This window comes from Staurois parvus, unplaced genomic scaffold (assembly GCF_062004578.1).
Source record: "Staurois parvus isolate SC_StPar_1 unplaced genomic scaffold, SC_StPar_1.0 ptg001573l, whole genome shotgun sequence".
NCBI lineage: Eukaryota > Metazoa > Chordata > Amphibia > Anura > Ranidae > Staurois > Staurois parvus.
Window position 1 is genome coordinate 202,460 of NW_028319369.1, and position 21,267 is coordinate 223,726.

Genomic DNA, 21,267 nt, shown 5'->3' on the forward strand with positions numbered 1-21,267 from the left:
TTTTGGTAAAGCCCATCATTCTGTTTTCTGAAAAAAGCAATGAGGCCATTAAAGAAAAGAATACAGTCCCTACAGTCACACGTGGTGGTGGTGGTGGGGGGGGGGGGGCTGGTCACTGATGTTTTGGGGTTGCTTTGCTGCTTCAGGCACTGGATGTCTTGACTGTGTGCTTGGCATTATGAAATCTGAAGACTACCAAATAATTCTGGAGTGCAATATACAGCTCCGGCCAAAAGCTTTGAGAATGACACAAATATTCATTTTCACAAAGCCTTCTTCACAACAATTGAACCTCTCTCCTTGAAGCTCTTGATGATTCGATAAATGTTTGATTTACAGTGCATCCAGAAAGTATTCACAGCGCTTAACTTTTGCCACATTTTGTTATGTTACAGCCTTATTCCAAAATGGATTACATTTTTTTTTCCTCAACATTCTACAAACAATACACCATAATGACAACGTGAAAGAAGTTCGTTTTGAAAGAATTGCAATTTATTAAAAATAAAAAACGAAAAAAAAATAACACGTACATAAGTATTCACAGCCTTTGCTCAATACTGTGTTGAAGCACCTTTAGCACCAATCACAGTCTCAAGTCGTTTTGAGTATGATGCTACAGTCTTGGCACACTTATTTTTGGTCAATTTCTCCCATTCTTCTTTGCAGTACCCCTCAAGCCCCATCAGATTGGATGAGGAGCGTCCGTGCACAGCCATTTTCAGATCTCTCCAGAAATGTTCAATCGGGTTCAAGTCTGGGCTTTGGCTGGGCCACTCCAGAACATTCACAAAGTTGGTCCATAGCAACTCCTTTGTTATGTGGGCTATGTTCTTAGGGTCGTTGTCCTGTTGAAATATCTAATTCTAAGGTCCAGAGCATTCTGCAGCAGGTTTTCATCAAGGATGTGTCTGTACATTGCTGCATTCATCTTTCCTTCGATCCTGACTAATCTCCCAGTTCTTTCTGCTGAAAAATATCCCCACAACATGGTGCTGCCACCACCATGCTTCACTGTAGGGATGGTATTGGCCAGGTAGTGAGTTGTGCCGGGTTTTCTCCAGACATGACCTTTTTCATTCAAGCCAAAGAGTTCAATCTTTGTTTCATCAGACCAGAGAGTTTTGTTTCTCATGGTCTGAGAGTCCTTCAGGTGCCTTTTGGCAAACTCCAGACGAGTTGCCATTGTTCTTCTGGAAGGTTCTCCTCTCTCCACAGAGAAACGCTGGAGCTCTTTCAGAGTGACCATCGGGTGCTTGGCTACCTCCCTGGCTAAGGCCCTTCTCCCTCAATCGCTTATTTTGACCAGGCGGGCCGCTCTAGGAAGATTCCTAGTGATTCCAAACTTCTTCCATTTACGGATGATGGAGGCCACTGTGCTCATGGGGACCTTCAATGCTGCAGCCATTTTTCTGTACCCTTCCCCAGATCTGTGCCTTGAGACAATCCTGTTGCGGAGGTCTACAGACAATTCCGTGGACTTCATGGTTTGGTTTGTGCTCTGCCATGCAATGTTAACTGTGGGACCTTATATAGACAGGTTTATGCCTTTCCTTATCATGTCCAATCAACTGAATTTCCCACAGGTGGACTCCAAGTTGTGGAAACATCTCAAGGATGATCAGTGGGAACAGGATACACCAGAGCTCAATTTTGAGTGTCATGGCAAAGGCTGTGAACGCTTATGTACATATGTTTTTTTTTATTTTTAATAAATTGCAATGATTTCAAAATGAACTTCTTTCACATTGTCATTATGGGGTATTGTTTGTAGAATGTTGAGGAAAAAAATGAATTTAATCCATTTTGGAATAAGGCTTTAACATAAAAAAAGTGGCAAAAGTTAAGCGCTGTGAATGCTTTCTGGATGCTCTGTAGATACAGTCTTAGCAGCAATATCCTTGTCTGTGAATCCCTTTTTGTGCAAAGAAATGATGACTGCACATGTTTCCTTGCAGGTAAATTATTATTTGTGTCATTCTCAAAACTTTTTATCATGGCTGTAGGGCCCAGTGTGTAAAAGCTGGGCCTCCATCAGAGGTCATGGGTCTTACAGCAGGACAATGACCCAAAGCACACTTCAAAAAGCACCCAGAAATGGTTTTAGCACTGGAGAGTACTGAACTGGCCAGCAATGAGTCCAGATCTCAATCCCATAGAGCTCCTGTGGAGAGATCTCAAAACCGCATTTGGGAAAAGGAACCCTTCCAATCTGAGAGACCTGGCACAGCTAGCGAAAGAAGAGTGCTCCAAAATTCCAGTAGAGAGGTGGAAGAGACTAATTGATGGTTACAGGAAGCCATTAATTTTCAGTTATTTTTTCAAGGGGTGTGCTACCAAATATTAAATTGAGTGTGCCAATAAATTTGGCCTGTCCACTTTTGGAGGTTTGGGTGGAATGGGTCAGATTTGGCTTTTTGTTTCTCCACTTTTTTTGTGTCATACAAACAAAAGAAAGAAACACGAGAATGCCGAAACATTTGTAATTGCAAGTTTTCTGGGCGAAGTGGTCCATTATCTGACAGAAATGTAGGGGTGCCAATAATATTTGGCCATGACTGTAACCGTATTGTGTGTCTTCATTTTGTAAAGCACTGCGCTAACTGTTGGCGCTATATAAATTCTGTATAATAATGATCAATAGATTGTTTAATCTGAGCGGTCTTGTGATTCTATCCCTATAGATCCCATGCAGTCCATTCTGCAGAGCCTGGAGCAGCAGCATGAAGAAGAAAAGCGCTCTGCACTGGAACGCCAGAGACTGATGTACGAACACGAGCTGGAGCAGCTGCGCAGGAGGCTGTCCCCAGAGAAGCAGCACTATCGGAGCATAGACAGGTTCTCCTTTGGCTCCCCCAATGCCCAGCAGCGCATCAAACAATGGACAGAAGAGAGGTGAGGCACAGGCATTACAAGAAGGGGAAACAAATCCTATCTGCAGTCATGGAAACTCTTGGTTTTCAGTATATGAATGTGTATTTGCATCCTGATTTTCATGTATACATCTGTCCATATGAGATTTAAATTTTGCTTTTTATTACCCTTATACTTCCTTAGTGTCACCATTCTTCATTACACCAGTAGATGGTGTCACACATGTTCCACATATTCATTTAATGCTGCTTCCCTCTGTATGTGTATTGGGGTGGGGGTCGGTGTATCTGATGAGATCAGAATAATGAGCTGTATAAAGACAGCTTGGTTTTTAGACAGCTTGAGCAGATGGATTGACATACACTGACAGAAGTACAATCCAAGTGATATCAAACCCCAAAACAGAAATGTACTATACTGCGCCCTACAAGTCAGGGGTGTGGAAATTTTTGACAAAACTACTTGTCCAAGGGACTAAATCGGTGTCCCAATCTACTTGTCCAGATAAAAATTTTATTTTTTTTTTAACCACAATGATATTTAAATCGGAGGTGATAATTAGGAATGTTTTAAAAACAAAAGGGGTTTATGGCGACTTAAACGTGTAATATTTTTAACATTATTACATTACATTACATTACATTGAGTTTATATAGCGCCAAAGGGTTTGCTCAGCGCTGTACAATAGAGGGGGGGACAATACATGAAACATTACAGCAGCTACGAACAGCACACGAGGGGTAAGAGGGCCCTACTCTTTCGAGCGTACAATCTGGGAGGGAGGGGGTAGTGGTACAGGAGGAAGTGGCTGTGGGGGATGGAGTGGTAGGAGGAATGAAGGAGAGCAGCAGTTAGGTGAGGGTGGGGTAGGCTTCCCTGAAGAGGTGGGTTTTCAGGGAGCGCCTGAAGGTGAGGAGGGAAGGTGACAGTCTGATGGATTGGGGTAGTGAGTTCCAGAGGATGGGGGAGGACCTGGAGAAGTCTTGCAGACGTGCGTGTGAGGAGGAGACCAGGGAGCAAGATAGAAGGAGGTCCTGTGAAGAGCGAAGGGTACGGGTAGGGTGGTACTTGGGAATCAGGTCAGTGAGGTAGTTAGGGGCAGTGTTGTGAATGGCTTTGTAGGTCAGAGTGAGTAGTTTGAATTGCGCTGTTTATCTCCTCCTCCCCTCCCTGCCTGTCTCCAGCACCGCACCCAGGGACTAGCATGGAGCAGAGAGACCTTGCAGTGTAATGAGCACTGATTGGGTGCTTGTCAGGAAAGGGTGGGTCAGGGCTTATCCTTTATTCCTTTCCCTGCCAGAGCCGTTTTTGCATTTTTTGCACATAATTAAAAAAAAAATCATTTTAGGCCTGAAGATTACACAAAACCCCCAAACATATGTTTTCTGAAATCAGACACCCTAGAGAATAAAATAGTGGTAGTTCCAATTTTTTTTGTCGCATGATATTACCGTAAAATTTCAGTAAAAAATACAAGTTGGTTAATTTTGGGGCACAAAAAAAAGAAATAAATTACCCTATTTTTTGGTAAAATATTAAAGATGAGGTTGCAGCGAGTAAATAGACAAAGTCCCCTATGTGATGATTTTTTGGTGACCGGTTCTCTTTATTGAGACACCCAAGTTCTAAAAGAACCTGGATGTCTCCACTCTGCTCCCCTGAATGTAATGCAGTGCACATCGCACTGCATTACATTCTTTCCCGGTCTCAATTGATGGGAATCTCTCAATGGGGACCAGGAAGTGACATCATCATCATAAAATGGCGACAAAATTCAGTACCCTATATTTTCTATAGGTGACGCTTTTAAAGCCCCTTTTAGGTCATCAGTATAGTGTTACAGAGGAGGTCTGGTTCTAGAATTATTGCTATCATTCTGGCGTGCACAGTGATATGTAACATGTTGCCCCAGCGTGTACTTTTACGTTTGTACATGCGTATATGTGTGTGGGGTGTCAACTTTTTTTGGGGGGGGATGTTGTGTGCTTGGGTGTAATTTTCATTTTTTTTACAATTAAGAAGAAAAAAACTTTTTTTTTTTTTTTTTCATATAGGGGACAGTGTCCCCTATGTGATGATTTTTTGTTGACAGGTTCTCTTTATTGAGACCCTGTATGTCTCCCCTCTGCTCCCCTGAATGTAATGCAGTGCAGTGGGTTTTGCATCGCACTGCATTACATTCTTTCCCGGGCCTCAATTGCTGGGAATCTCTCAACGGGGACCTGGAAGTGACATCAGAATGTCACTTTTGGGTCAGGACAATCAGGGGAGGGGAGTGGACATGTCTGCTCTCCTCCCTCCCCTCTAGCTGCCAGCGGTGTGCTGGTCCTGGGCCCACAGATGGGCAAGCGGGGCCCGGGGGACAGTGGGCGGGGGGAGCTTCACCTGGGGGGGCTGAGAGGCTAGCACTCTCTGGATGCAATCGGCGGCAGCGCTGCCGCCCGAATGCTTCCACCTGACGGGTGAGCCCTGCTGCTTGCCTGCAGCAGGGCTGAAGGTAAAAAAAAACAAAACTACCTGCCAGGAGCCAAGAACTACGTGTCCCGAGCTTCGGACGATAGGAATTCAACATCCCTGCAAGTCCTTAGATGTGCTAGCTGCATTCGTTTTCTTTTTTTCAAGTTGTTTTTTTATTTTCACCTGGCTATCCTGCCAGTAATACACGTTTTTGTCCTAGATTGACAACACTCACCCTAGGGCAAGACTACAGAACACCTCTACTTCTCATCTCATAAACACAATTTCTTGCAGGATCATTTTGTATTTTTTTCACTTATCGAACGGATATAACAAAATATTTTCAATGGTATATTTAGCAGGCCAAAAGGAAGGAAAAAAAGGAAATCATTGTTGGGTGGTTTACATACACTTCATGGAACAATTCAGGGATACAAGTGAATTCAGTGAACTGCTAATGTTTTCTGGAAAACACTGCAACTGAGTTAACCACCTTCCATCCCTTCGCCATTTACAAATGGTGGAAGTGGTTATACCGGGACGATGTCTTCAGCTGCTGGCATCACACAGTCTGAGGTTCCTATGTACCTATCTGTAATTGTTAAAGTGTAACAATTTTTTTTGTTTAGTTTTGGATATAGTGGAGAGGGATTAGAACCCCTGTCTGGTTTTTATTGCTGTCTTTGCCCCATTAGGGAAATTTTCCCTCTCTATTTGTCCTGTTTACCGTTCTCTTGGAAAGTAAAAGTAAAAGAAAATCCCGAATTTTGGGCTGACACCAGAACAGTTGTAGATGGGAAATCCTCCAATGGGGACACTAGTTCTCACGACAAAAAGGGATTCCCTCACATTGAAGTGATTTCTTCTCACTTCCTGTTTTTGGCTATGGGACCAGAAAGTAAAGGGACCCAGTTAGCCAAAAAGAACTGACGGGGGTTATAACCCTTACTCTACCCAAAAAAGAAAAAATGTTTTTCCTTTAGTTACACTTTAACCATTTGAAGACCAGGCCTATTCTGACACTATTTTTTGCTAGTAAATTACTTAGAACCCCTAAACATTAAATGATGAGTCTAAAAATCGAATGGTAGGTGTATTGTAACACTGAGAGACAGAATAGCAACAACAAATTCAAAAGAAATGCATGTCTAACAAATGATGAACTGATTTGCATGTTCATGAGGGAAATAAGTATTTGATCCCCTATCATTCAGCAGGATTTCTGGCTACCAGGTGTCTTTCATACAGGTAACAAGCTGAGATTAGAAGCAGTCTCTTAAAGGGAGTGCTGCTAATCTCATTTTGTTACCTGTATAAAAGACACTTGTCCACAGGGACAAGATTTTAGACCTACACAAGGCTGGACTGGGCTACCAAACTATCGCCAAGCAGTTTGGTGAGAAGGTGACAACAGTTGGTGCAATCATTCGCAAATGGAAGAAACACCAAACAACTGTCAGTCTCCCTAGGTCTGGTGCACCATGCAAGATCTCACCTCGTGGAGTGTCAATGATCATGAGAACAGTGAGGAATCATCCCAGAACTACACGTGAGGATCTTGTCCATGTTCTCTAAGCAGCTGTGACTACAGTCACCAAGGAAACAATTGGTAACACACTACGCCGACAAGGATTGAAATCCTGCAGTGCCCACAAGGTCCCTCTGCTGAAGAAAGCACATGTCCAGGCCCGTCTGAAGTTTGCCACTGAACATCTGAATGATGCAGAGGAGGAATGAGGTTGAAAGTGTTGTGGTCAGATGAGACCAAAATCGAGCTCTTTGGCATCAACTCAACTCGCCGTGTTTGGAGGAGGAGGAATGCTGCCTATGACCCCAAGAACACCATCCCAACTGTCAAACATGGTGGTGGAAACATTCTGCTTTGGGGGTGTTTTTCTGATAAGGGGACAGGACAACTGCACCGCATCAAAGGGACAATGGATGGGGCAATGTACCTTCAAATCTTGGGTGTGAACCTTCTTCCCTCAGCCAGGGCATTGAAAATGGGTCGTGGATGGGTGTTCCAGCATGACAGTGACCCAAAACACATGGCCAAGGCAACAAAGGAGTGGCTCAAGAAGAAACACATTAAGGTCCTGGAGTGGCCTAGCCAGTCTCCAGACCTTAATCCAATTGAAAATCTGTGAAGGAAGCTGAAAGTTTGAGTTGCCAAACGTCAGCCACCAAACCTTAATGACTTGGAGAGGATCTGCCAAGAGGAGTGGTCCAAAATCCTGCCTGAGATGTGCGCAAGCCTGGTGGCCAACTAGAGTTAACATCTGACCTCTGTGATTGCCAACAAGGGATTTGCCACCAAGTACGAAGTCATGTTTTGTGAAGGGGATCAAATACTGCCTCACGAACATACAATTCCGTGCATCATTTGTTGCATTTCTTTTGAATTTTTTGTTGCTATTCTGTCTCTCAGTGTTACAATACACCGAACATTCGATTTTTAGAAATTTATTTTGTTTGTTTGTGAGTCGCATACTTCTCTTTTAAAGGGGTTGTAAACCATTACATATACCCAATGAAGTGACTGGCCTCTGGTGATACACAGAGATACTGAGAAATGAAAAAAGTCATCCTACATAAGTTGTACATGTTTATCTACAGCCATCTTTCCCCCTACATCCATTCGGCCCTGGTTCACAGTGATGCCTTGCGGAATTCACAGCGTTTTGTGTGCGAATTTTGGACTGCATCAGCATCGCACCCCGTTCATGCGAACCGCTGTGTGTATGTTAACTTAACAACACCCCGAAAGCGGTCCGCAAAACGCAGTGTGATGTGCAGAATCGGATCGCATAGGTGTGGATACCCATGCGATCTAATTCTAGTGCAGACCAAAAAAAGGGTCCTGCATGTTTTTGGTGCAGGTGCGGTGCGATTAGAGCCATACAAAATGTATGGCTCCAGTCACACAACACACACAAATTGCATGTGATTTGCACAGGAATGCAGTGCGGTTCCTGTGCGAATCACATGCGATATACCGCACTGGATATATGTGAACCCAGGCTCAAAGGCCAGAATTTACACAGAATCTCTGAAAAGCAGAGAGCGGGGAGCTGAAGTTACACTGAGTGAGGAGAGCTTTTTGTGCTGATTGGGAAAAAAGGGCCACAACCCCTCTTTTACACAGCACACAGTAATAGTGCTGAGGCTGTTAATCACAGGCTGTGTGCTGGAGCTTACTCCCCATCATTTTTTTTCTTTTAGTGTCAGGAAGACATGTCAGAAGTGGCTCATGCTTAAAGCAGAGGAATGAAGCAGCAGACAGAAATGACACTTAGTGCTCTGGTTTGAGACAATTACACATTATAGAGAGATACACTTTGTTCATATGTTCTATCAAAGGTTTACAAACACTTTAACTATTGGTGACTCCAAATTCTGAGAGGTCATAGGAAAATTAGAAAGGAGATTTTAAGAAAAAGGAAACGGGGAAGTAGAGTAGGTAAGGAGTAGGTAAATCAGAGAAGAAAAAAAAAATGGGGAGGTGCCGTAGGCTGGGTGTACAATACTTGTTGTTCTCTCATAGAGATAACAGGTATGTAAGGGGAAGCGCCAGCAGCCAATCTGCAACAGAACGCAAAACAGAAAAAGGAGGAGGATTCAGGTCAGGTTCCAGTGCCGGCTTCAGGGGAGAGTGCCAACAATCGCCTGTGTGATGATATCCCCTACAGGCTTATTATGGGATATCCTTTTGTGGTTGTCCATCCTCTACATTGAAGCTGGCGCTGGAACTGGATCATAAGACCGGACAACTTTAGAATAGGTGAGTATAGACATCTTTCCTTTTACAGGGTAGATGGAATATGTTTACAATGGGGGTGGGGGTAGACTTTAGCTTATGACTGGAATTACACCTTAAGTTCACCTTTTGGAGCATGTTCCACCCGCAGCTTTTGCCTCCTCCCCTCCTAGTGATAGTGAATGGGAATCTTCTCCCGCCACCCACTGTCACTAGTTGAAAAGAATGCAGCCATACGGGGCTCTGCCCACACGGTCGCCTTTTTCATTGTTTCCTGTAAATGACTTGTACTACAAGTACCATCGGCCTTTGCGACTGACGGCTTGTACTTCTGAATGGACTGTGAGGTCGCTGATGAGCAGCTTCGTAGTTCATTCACAAGCCCTGCAGCTTGTAAACGGTCAGCCCGTATGAAGATAGGGGCTGAAAGCTGCAGGGCTTGTATGTAGGAGTCTGACATTGCCCCTCTGATCCACTGATCGCTGGTGCAATGCTTTCCAGGAAAAAAAATAAATAAATGCACATTTAACTTTTTGGAAAAATATGTGCATTTATTTCTTTTTCCCAAAAGTTGAACTTATCCTTTAAGGAGAGAATATCTCCCTAAAAATACGAGCTCCCTCCTAGATCAGTAACCATATGATAGACTTCCCCTTGTAGCACTTAAAACCGTTTTTTGCAATAGTCCATTAGGTGGCCACCTTGTACAAGTCTATTCCGGCTTATGGATCCAGCCAGACCACTGACAAGTCCTATAATGTGCAGTTTCAAATCTTCCTCCCTGTATTCGTGAATAATGGAAAAACACAAAATTATATAGTTTTTTTTTGTGTTTGAATAAAAGGAATGTCGTAATCTAGGAACCTCGCTGGTGGTAGAAACCATGTTTTAAAAGGTTATAGTAATATCATAACCTATCGGAATTAGCAATTTGCCATAAAAGTTACATATGGGTGATTAGTTAAAGTGCTTGTAAACCTCAGGCATGAAATATGAACAAAGCATATCCCTCTATAGTGTGTACTTATCTCAATCCACAGCACTGTGTCATTTCTGTCTGCTGTCTCCTTTTTCTACTATCAGCATGAATCACTTCTGACAAGTTTTCCTGACACCAAGAGAAAAATGGTGACGGGAGGGACCTTCAGCAGATTGACAGCCTCAGCTCTGTTCCTGTGAGCTGTGTGAAGGGGGGTGTTTCTCTTTCCTCCTATCAGCTTTCAGAGCTCTCCTTACTGATTTCTGCAGACGGTAATTTCAGTTCTCCGCCCCATTTTTTTTCTGAACTCTCAAGTCAAGCTTAATACATTCAGCATTTTGAATGGATGTAGAGGAGAGAAGACTGTAGATAAACAGGAACAGCTTATGTTGGTGGATTTGTTTCATCTCTGTGTATCACCTGAGGCCAGTCACTTCACTTCGTATATGTAACGGTTTACAACCACTGTAAAGAATTCCAGGTATGGATTTTTTTTTATATGTAGACCAATGGACTATTCATATATTGGTTCTGTTAAATTGTCCCTAGTATGTGTATGTATGAATGTGAGTTAGGGACCTTAGATTGTACGCCCCTTGAGGGTTAGGGACCTTAGATTGTACGCCCCTTGAGGGTTAGGGACTGATGTCAATTTAAAAAATATATGTAAAGCGCTGCGTAAAGTGATGGCACTATATAAGTACCTGAAATAAATAAATATGCCATACCTGACCAATGCCCCTGGAAGCTGGAAATCACTGAAGTCGGCACTGCTACTACAGTGATCTCCACTAGCTTCTGGGTCCCGTGCTGAGCGACTGCTTTGCCGCTCAGCAGTGACACCATTCAGAGAAAGCTTTGTGTTTTCTCAATAAGTGTAAAGCATTTTCTGATTGGACAAGGTGGATAGCATGACATCACTACCCTTCCTCTCCATCTTTTCTAAACAAAAAATGCTTTGCATTCATTGATTAAATGCAAAGTATTCTCTGAATGTGGCAACCTCATGTATTCACAATGCAGCAAAGCAGTCACTCAGGAGGGGACCCAGAAGCTAGTGGAGATCACTGTAGTAGCAGTGCCGACTTCAGTGATTTCCAGCTTCCAGGGGCATTGGCCAGGTATGGTATATTATTATTATTATACAGGATTTATATAGAGCCAACAGTTTGCTCAGCGCTTTACAAAATAATGAGAGACAATACAACAACAATACAGTTCAATACAAGAGGGTTAGGAGGGCCTGATCCTTGGAGCTTACAATCTAGCAGGGATATATGAATGTTTGCACTTGTCCAAGCTGAACCAATGTAGCTGTCAAAATGGCCATACCTGGTATTTTTTAAAGCAGCCATTCTCAGTCTTTTTATTATGGAGGAGAGCTTGAAATGCCTTTGCGATCTCAGGGAACCTCTGCCAATATTAACTCTACAGCTTGTGGTACATTAGTATGATGGCCAATGGGAAGAATGCTTCTTATGGTTGCTGAACACGCTTTGATAAATGACCAATTTGTTTTCCGATCAATCTCTTCCAATGGGTATCATTAATCTATAGTTGACAACCCATTCCATCAGTATGTGACACGCTGAGAAATGGATCATTGGAATAGGATCGTTGTGATCGAATCGCACATCAATTGGATAAAAAACAAATCCAAGTGTGTATGGCCACCATTACATTTGGTCAATAGGAAGAATCATCCCTTACAGATAGCTAAACAGATCATTGGTGTTAGTGGGAACTTGTCTGAGATGCAGGATTTGCTCTTTGCTCAAGGAACCCCTAGCAACCTCTGGAGGAACCTTGGTGGGGAAAGGCTGAGTTAAATTGATCTTCATGTCTGGCCTTTTCATTATTTGTTGGTAATATATTTTATTGCAGGGAAGTGATGCTGCATCACAGTTTTATCAAGCTCAGGGAACAAATCGCCAAGGCCAATCTGTACGTCCAGGAGGCCAATTTCATTGCTGATGAGATGGACAAGAGGACGGAGTACAAAGTCACCCTGCAGATCCCGGCCTCTAGCCTCAACGCCAACAGAAAGGTGAGCCTCTCCCGGTGTGTACCCTGCTATGCCTAGATCACATGTGTCTGGCCTATTTCATGTGGCCCTCGCACCTCTCCTGTAGCTGCTGCACTCCCCTCTTCTCCTCCCTCGCCTTGTCTCAGCAGTAGGCAGCGGCGAGGAGGACAGATCTCCTCTGTCAGATCTTGTCTTCTTGCAGCCACGGAGAGGCTAGTCTCTGCTCACCCCCCTCCCAAGTCTCTGCAGACGGCAGCAGAGAGGACGGCAGAACTCCTACAGATCCTGCACCTCTCTGTACAACCGTAGCACCCCCTAGTCTCCGCTTCCCCTGGTCTCAGCATTCAGCAGACATCAGCATTCCTCTGGTCCTTCTCCAGACCCTGTACTTTCCGTTTCCCAGCTCCACCCCCCGCTTCATCCCGGTAGTGCACTGTGATGTAAGGCAGGGGGATACTCTGGACATCTTACAGTCTTACAGATACCACTGGCCCTTTGAGGGCAACCATAATGCTGATGTGGCTTGCAATGAGATTGAATTTGACACCCCTGGCCTAGAGGATTCTAATAACATCATACACTTGTTGAAGAGGATTTACAGCAATTGGAGCAGTCACCCAGAGCAGCCATCAACATTCTTCTTTCAACTTTGTAGAATACAAAATAAAACCTGATTGATTGTAGGCAGCTTCTTTTCCAATTCATTCTTAAAAGTGAACCTGTCTCGAGAGAAATGCAGGGCTACCATTGGTGACATCTACAAGGTCTATAAGGTAGGCATTTATACTTGTCTCTGCATCCTTAGAATATGCCATTATGGTGGGTTATCTTTACTGCAGAACAGTCCTGTTTCAGCAATATTGCCTGCATCCCCCTGACTGGTGGAAGACAGACTGCTCATTCAGCACCCTGGGGTGCAGGGCTCTTATTTCTATCTCTGAGATGAATGGCTGCCCAAAGGCTTGTGTGGCTTGTTCCACTTTCCTGGCACAGAAGTCTTGTTAGATGAACTTAAACCTGACCTTTAGCTCCTCTCCTGCACTGATATTGCTTCCTCTGATTTCACTGCACACTGTGAGCTTCTCTTAATGTGCATTAGAAGCTGCAGCAAGTCCGATAGACCTGGCTGGAGGGGGTCCAGCATCACCTAGCCCTTTGCTCTCCAGCCTTAATGTTTTGGTCCATCCCTTCATTCATGGGATTTTATTTTTTTCAGCATCAGATATGGGCGTTACTATGGACAATCTGCAGGCAAATATAGTCTGACTAGGAACGCCCTCCATTTACTAAGTTATTTTATATTAGCATAACTCCTCCCACTGCTTGCATCAGGACTGAGGTCTCTTAACGTGGAACTTTAGGCCTAAATTAAAAATGGGAAAACAGGCAGGAATTTTAATGCAGAAGAGACATGTTTTGCCTCTTCTGCATTAAAGTTGCTTACCTGCCTATCTGACCCTATGCAATGAGCCACACAGGCTCAGCTTGCTGTACAAAATCAACATGGCCGAATCTGACAGAACTCCTGCGCATGCGCGGGCGGGACATCATCCCCACCTAGCCAATGAAAGCAGCCAGTGATCGAGACCCATTAGCCAGCTGCCTGAAGATGTCAGCAGCCTGGCGTGGAGATGCCGCATCGCTGGAGCCGAGGGGAGTATAGTTCCACTTTAAGAGGAGTACTGAGGCAGGGTATTGTGATCATTTCAGCAAGCTATGTACAGCATTCCCTCCAGCTCATGTGCCCAATTCATTCCTTTCATGTGAGCCATTCCCTGCAGGGCCCCTTGGAGGCCACGATGAGTACAGCTCTCCATAGGAATGAATACAGCAGGATGAAGAAGGGGGTTTTATGACACAAGTCTGTGTGGCTCTGGGAAGGGCCACACAGTAAAGAATGCTGAATTGAGGAAGAAGATGAGTGTTTCTCCAGGTGGGCCACATTTAAGCGGGTGGTGGTATACCTTAAAGGACAACTTGGGAATGATGGAAGGATAAGCACACCACATATATAATGTGAGTCCTGTATGCTTTTATTGGGCATGACATTAGGTCAGAAGGGAAAGCTAATGGTTTTCAAGGGCTCAGTACTCCCCCTTCATCACAAAGTTGCTACTACCACCAAGATCTGCACCCGCGGCGGCTCCGCCCGGGCCCTCGCCCAGGACTTCCGCGCCCACCGCGGCGGCCTTCCTACTCGTCCTGGATTTTCAAGGGCCAGCGAGAGCTCACTGGATGCCGCCGGAACCGCAACACTTTCCAAGGCTCAGGCCCCTCTCTCGGGGCGAACCCATTCCAGGGCGCCCTGCCCTTCACAAAGAAAAGAGAACTCTCCCCCCGGGGCTCCCGCCGGCTTCTCCGGGATCGGTCGCGTTGCCGCACTGGACGCCGCGAGGCGCCCGTCTCCGCCGCTCCGGGTTAGGGGATCTGAACCCGACTCCCTTTCGATCAGTCGAGGGCAACGGAGGCCATCGCCCGTCCCTTCCGAACGGCGCTCGCCTATCTCTATAATTATTTTCATTATAGAAAATAATCAGTTTATTATATCATTTATAACACAATCTATATTAGGACATCTTGAAATGTGCCTTTTTAATGGATCCTTTTTATGTTCTCTTATTTCTGTTCCCTGATGAAGGAGGAGTATTAAGCTCCAGAAACGTGTTGCTTTCTCTTCTGATCTCCTGTAGAGATTAACGGGACTCACCATATATGTGTGGTGTTTTCTTATCCTTTCTGTATTTCTTGGTCTACTCTGGGGACCTTCAAGAATACCTAGGCCAACAGAGTGTTACCTCTAAAAATCTGATATAGGGCTGGTTCACACCATAGAAACGCAGTCCAGATGCCCTCTGAATGCTTTTCTGTATGCGCTTTTTTGTTGTGTTTTGACACGTTCATTTTTCAACTCTCTTTTTGTTCAACTTAAATAAGGAAAAGTGTGTTCCATTGTGTCTTTGGTATGTTCCGGGGTTTTTTTTATGTCTTTTACTGCGTTTCAGTACCATTCAGTGCAGAAAAAATGCAGCATGTTCTACTTTTTTTTTCTGGAACTGGAACACACTAGAACGGACTGCACTGGTGTGAACTATGCCATTGAACACCATGTAACCTACTATCAATGCTTTTTTGATGCAGACAAAAAACGGCACTGGACTGCATGTGGTGTGAACTGGGCCCTAAGGACAACTTGTACCTAAGGATTTAGCTCAGAGGTTAACTCCTTAAACTCTTATTTGTTGGATTAAGCATCCTATCTGAATGGAAGTTCTGCACTACCATGTGCAGTTGGTACTAGGAGTGAATGGTAAAACTTTAGTTCCAGTAAAACGGGAGATACATGTTTTGGTTAGAGATGGTCAATGTTGAAGGTGGAGAAGTTGAAGTCGCATTTGTACCCTTTCTTTTGTTCTGTAGCGGGACGAGGTGCTTAGTGAACCGGCCATCCAGGTGAGGCGGAAAGGAAAAGGCAAACAGATCTGGTCCCTGGAGAAGCTGGAGAATCGTCTGGTGGACATCAGAGAATTGTATCAGGAATGGAAGGCTTGTGAGGAGGACAATCCTGTAAGTGGAAGTACTCTTCTTTATTTTGTTTCCCATGTTCTGAAGATCAGAATTTAGATCCCAACCCCTTGAATGTCATGGCTTAATTTAGGAAACTTCCAGTCCTTTTTATAGGATGTGTAGTTCAGAGATATCTGGGAACAATGTAACTGATAATAGTGCAGCATGGGAAGAGATCACAGGAAGTTATCAGCTCACAAGATTTCTGGCTGTCAGGGGCTGGGACTGGGTTCTGTATCAACTTGGCTAAATGGTTGGCACTTCCACCTGGCAGTACTCGGGTCGTTGGTTCAAATCCCAGCCATTGTACCACCTGCCTGGAGTTTGCATGTTCTCCCTGTGCCTGTGTGGGTTTCCTCCGGGTTCTCTGGTTTCCTCCCACACTCCAAAGACATGCTGGTAGGTGAATTGGCACCTGTCTAAATTGGCCCTAGTATGTGTATGTATGAATGTGAGTTAGGGATCTTAGATTGTACGCCCCTTGAGGGTTAGGGACTGATGTGAATGTACAATATATATGTGTGTAAAAGCGCTGTGTAAATTGATGGAGCTATAGAAGTACCTGAAATAAATAAACTGAGGCAAGGACAGACCCTGCAATTAGAGGAGCATTCAGTGAGGTGTCTTTGATGACACAGGATGCTCTGGGATCATTGACTGACACAGGATGCTATGGAGTGCTGTGGGGGACACAGAATGCTCTGGGGTGCGCTGGGTGGCACGAGATGCTTTGGGGTTCGCTGGGTGACATGAGATGCTCTGGGATCATTGACTGACACAGGATGCTATGGAGTGCTCTGGGGAACACAGAATGCTCTGGAGTGCACTGAGCAACACAAGATGCTTTGTGGTGCGCTGGGTGACATGAGATGCTCTTGGGTCACTGGGGGACACTGGATGCTCAGGGGTGTCCTGAATGACACAGTATGCTCTGGAGTACAATGGGTGACATGGACTACTCTGGTGTTACTGGGGGGCACAGGATGCTCTGGGGTGCGCTGGAGGGTCCAGGATGCTCTGGTGTGCGCTAAGGGACACAAGATGCTGTGGGGGGCACTGGGGGATCGCTGGGTGACATGGGATTTTACGGTGTGTTCAGGGTGACAATGGTTGCACTGGGTGACACGGGATTCTCTATGCTCGAAGTCCACTGGGCACCATGGGATGCTTTGGGGGTGCTCTAGGGTCACTGGAAATACGGGATGCTCTGGGGACCACTGGGTATCTGGTTGGCTGATGTCTGTCATTGAGGGATCATGAAGACAGCCCAGGTATAGCAGCAGCAGATGGCTCGGCTTAAGCAAAGCAACAAGTTGCTCAAATGCCGAGCCACACATCATTTAATACTTTGAAGCTGCACTGATCAGGAGAGCTGTCTTCTCATTAGCTATGGAGTCCTGATTCAGCATCAGGGGAATAGAAGAGAGGGAGATTGGCAGGATCAACACATGGTTTTTCTGTACCATTTAAACAGATGGAGCAAAACAAATCTAGCCTAATATGTATGGTTATACTGTCTTTTTGGATCCCAAGCCTATCTCATAGAAGCCATGTTTTCCATACTCTGCACTGATGATAGCCAAAAAGCATGAAACAGCTGTACGCAGTGTGGAATAAAGTCCTCTATTATATCATTGAGCTATATTTGCACTATAAACCAACTGTTCTAGATGTGCATTTAGCAGATGGAGCATAATGGGGGAAGATTTGCATGGCCCCGCCCTTTTTTTCTATTTCTTTTTTACGGGGGGGGGGGGGGGAATATACGGTGGAGCGGTACTTATGAATACCTTCTATTCCAGGAAAACTTTACTGTGCTATGAACTGATTCGGGGGGCAGGGTTTTTAGTTCCTTTAGACCCATCTCACCACTTATTTCCTTCTCTCTAGGTAAGCCAGTCATATTTCCGGCGTGCAGATCCTTTCTATGATGAGCAGGAGAATCACAGCCTCATCGGGGTAGCCAACGTATTCCTGGAGTCCTTGTTCCATGATGTGAAGTTGCAGTATGCCGTCCCCATCATCAATCAGAAGGGAGAGGTTTGTGTTATCTCTTTGTTTTTGGCCCTGCGGGGAGTTTGCCCCTCCTGTATTGGGGACCCTGATGTCTTCCTCACCTGTGAGCCTCCATTTGCATTCATTAATTCAATTGCTTGTTATAAGTACTATTGAGCTGGTGTTTTATCTTGCATTGAATTTCTATACATGTGTGGAGCAGGTGAAGTTCATACACTATATTGCCAAAAGTATTGGTCGGCCTGCCTTTCCACGCACATGAACTTTAATGGCATGCAAGTCTTAGTGCATAGGGTTCAATATTGAATCGACCCGCTTCTAACAGCTTCAGCTCTTCTGGGAAGGCCGTCCACAGGGTTTAGGAGGGTGGTCCAACCTTCCCATGGACATTCTTATAGAAGCACATTTGTGAGGTCAGGCACTGATGTTGGATGAGAAGGCCTGGCTCGCAGTCTCCGCTCTAATTCATCCCAAAGGTGTTCTATGGGGTTGAGGTCAGGACTCTGTGCAGGCCAGTCAAGTTCCTCCACCCCAAACTCACTCATCCATGTTTTTATGGACCTTGCTTTGTGCACTGGTGTGCAGTCATGTTGGAACAGGAAGGGGCCATCCCCAAACTGTTCCCACAAAGTTGAGAGCATGAAATTGTCCAAAATGTCTTGGTATGCTGATGCCTTAAGAGTTCCCTTCACTGGAACTAGGGGGTCAAGCCCAACCCCTGAGAAAAAACCCCACACCATAATCCCCCCTCCACCAAACTTTACACTTGGCACAATGCAGTCAGGAAAATACTATTCTTCAGACTACCGCCAAACCCAGACACGTCCATCGGATTGCCAGACAGAGAAGCATGATTAGTCACTCCAGAGAACATGTCTCCACTGCTCTGGAGTCCAGTGGCGGTGTGCTTTACACCATTGCATCTGACACTTTCCATTGCACTTGGTGATGTAAGGCTTGGATGCAGCTGTTCGGCCATGGAAACCCATTCCATGAAGCTCTCTATGCATTGTTGTTGTGCTAATCTGAAGGCCACATGAAGTTTGGAGGTCTTTAGCTATTGACTCTGCAGACAGTTGGTGACGTCTGCGCACTGTGTGCTTCAGCATGCGCTGACCCCGCTCTGTCATGTTACGTGACCTACCACTTGGTGGCTGAGTTGCTGTTGTTCCCAGTTTCTTCCACTTTGTTATAATACCACTAACAGTTGGCTGTGGAATATTTAGTAGCCAGGAAATGTCACGGATGGACTTATTGCACAGGTGACAACCTATCACGGGACCACGCTTGGAGTCACTGAGCTCCTGAGAGCGACCCATTCTTTCACAAATGTTTGTAGAAGCAGTCTGCATGCCTAGGGGCTTGATTGTATACATCTGTGGCCATGGAGGGGATTGGAACACCTGAATCCCATGATTTGGAGGGCTGGCCCAATACTTTTGGCAATATAGTGTATATTAAAATCCATATTGGTAGATATACTGGGGTATACTGTGTATACATACCCCTGTGAGCAGCTCTCATGTTATACTCACTATATGAAAGAAAGTTTCCACTCAGAGCCTGATTACGGTGAAACATGTCAGAGTACAGCTACACTGAGTGAATTGAATTTCAGATGGTTCCTGATGAATTTTCACCCAATCAGTGGCATTGTCTGCACCCTCCCGCTTGACATCCTTCCATCTAAAAATCACGGAGCCAGATAGGAAATTGTTGGTGGACCAATAGCCACATCCAATCAGAAGCAGCCACGGTCTGAAATTGTAAGGCCAGCTTATGGCTTGATCTGGGCTGACTTCTTTGTGTTCTTGTCCTGGAACAATAAAGTTTTTGAAGAAGACTGTCATTGGAGTGCAGGCCGCTTGTTTGGTGGGGGGCAGTAATACCAGGCAGTTGAGTCATGATATTACTACCCCCAACTTCCCACCTAAACTAGTGCATGCAGCCGCTCAGGGACTGTATACAAGCTGCCATGCTTCGTGGCCATGGCGAAATGCCTTAGCCACCCTGCAGTCACATACAGTGCATATTGCTCAGCAATTTGTGGGTTAAAGCAGACGGTGAAGAGGCAGCATATCACCTCCTCGCTATCTGTCAAACACTGTGTGAAAAGCCAGCCACCACTGATTGCTTTTCAGAGGGGCAGCAGTAGAGACACACATGTGAATGAGCCCTGTGCACCGCTGTTTCTGCACATGGAGGTTGCGTCTGTTTTTTGGGGTTTTTTTTTTGTAATTTATAGTATTTTTTTTCTCCAGATTGCAGGACGTCTGCATGTGGAGGTTGTCAGAGTCAGCGGAGACATCGATGACAGGATTGGAGGTGGTGAGGATGCATCGGATACTTCCACTGACAGTAAACCTCAGGATCACAAACTGGTCTGTATGGTAAGTACCTGTGTATAATGTAGTGTCCATACTCATGTAATAACCCTGTGCAGTGCAGTGTACAGGCTCATGTAGTAGTCAGTATCTAGGTTTAGTACCAGTGTACAGGCTCATGTAGTAGTCAGTATCTAGGTTTAGTACCAGTGTACAGGCTCATGTAGTAGTCAGTATCTAGGTTTAGTACCAGTGTACAGGCTCATGTAGTAGTCAGTATCTAGGTATAGTACCAGTGTACAGGCTCATGTAGTAGTATCTAGGTTTAGTACCAGTGTAAAGGCTCATGTAGTAGTCAGTATCTAGGTATAGTACCAGTGTACAGGCTCATGTAGTAGTATCTAGGTATAGTACCAGTGTACAGGCTCATGTAGTAGTATCTAGGTATAGTACCAGTGTACAGGCTCATGTAGTAGTCAGTATCTAGGTATAGTACCAGTGTACAGGCTCATGTAGTACTCAGTATCTAGGTATAGTACCAGTGTACAGGCTCATGTAGTAGTCAGTATCTAGGTATAGTACCAGTGTACAGGCTCATGTAGTAGTATCTAGGTATAGTACCAGTGTACAGGCTCATGTAGTACTCAGTATCTAGGTATAGTACCAGTGTACAGGCTCATGTAGTAGTCAGTATCTAGGTGTAGTGCAGTGTACAGGCTCATGATGTAGTAGTCAGTATCTAGGTGTAGTACCAGTGTACAGGCTCATGTAGTAGTCAGTATCTAGGTATAGTACCAGTGTACAGGCTCATGTAGTAGTATCTAGGTATAGTACCAGTGTACAGGCTCATGTAGTAGTCAGTATCTAGGTATAGTACCAGTGTACAGGCTCATGTAGTAGTATCTAGGTATAGTACCAGTGTACAGGCTCATGTAGTAGTATCTAGGTATAGTACCAGTGTACAGGCTCATGTAGTACTCAGTATCTAGGTATAGTACTAGTGTACAGGCTCATGTAGTAGTCAGTATCTAGGTATAGTACCAGTGTACAGGCTCATGTAGTAGTCAGTATCTAGGTATAGTACCAGTGTACAGGCTCATGTAGTAGTATCTAGGTATAGTACCAGTGTACAGGCTCATGTAGTACTCAGTATCTAGGTATAGTACCAGTGTACAGGCTCATGTAGTAGTCAGTATCTAGGTGTAGTGCAGTGTACAGGCTCATGATGTAGTAGTCAGTATCTAGGTATAGTACCAGTGTACAGGCTCAC

General features: G+C 44.8%; 1 protein-coding gene across 1 annotated transcript in view; it reads left to right on the plus strand.

Annotated features, from left to right (window-relative positions):
• The window catches only part of LOC149435234 (kinesin-like protein KIF13B), a gene marked incomplete at its 3' end in the record, with an annotated part of 253,576 nt that overhangs the window by 147,444 nt on the left and 84,865 nt on the right, over nt 1-21,267 (plus strand). The window contains exons 17-21 of the mRNA XM_089662874.1: nt 2,685-2,895; nt 11,952-12,114; nt 15,511-15,657; nt 17,548-17,697; nt 19,935-20,063. Coding sequence (XP_089519000.1) covers nt 2,685-2,895; nt 11,952-12,114; nt 15,511-15,657; nt 17,548-17,697; nt 19,935-20,063 — 800 coding nt within the window. The remainder of the gene's footprint in view (nt 1-2,684; nt 2,896-11,951; nt 12,115-15,510; nt 15,658-17,547; nt 17,698-19,934; nt 20,064-21,267) is intronic.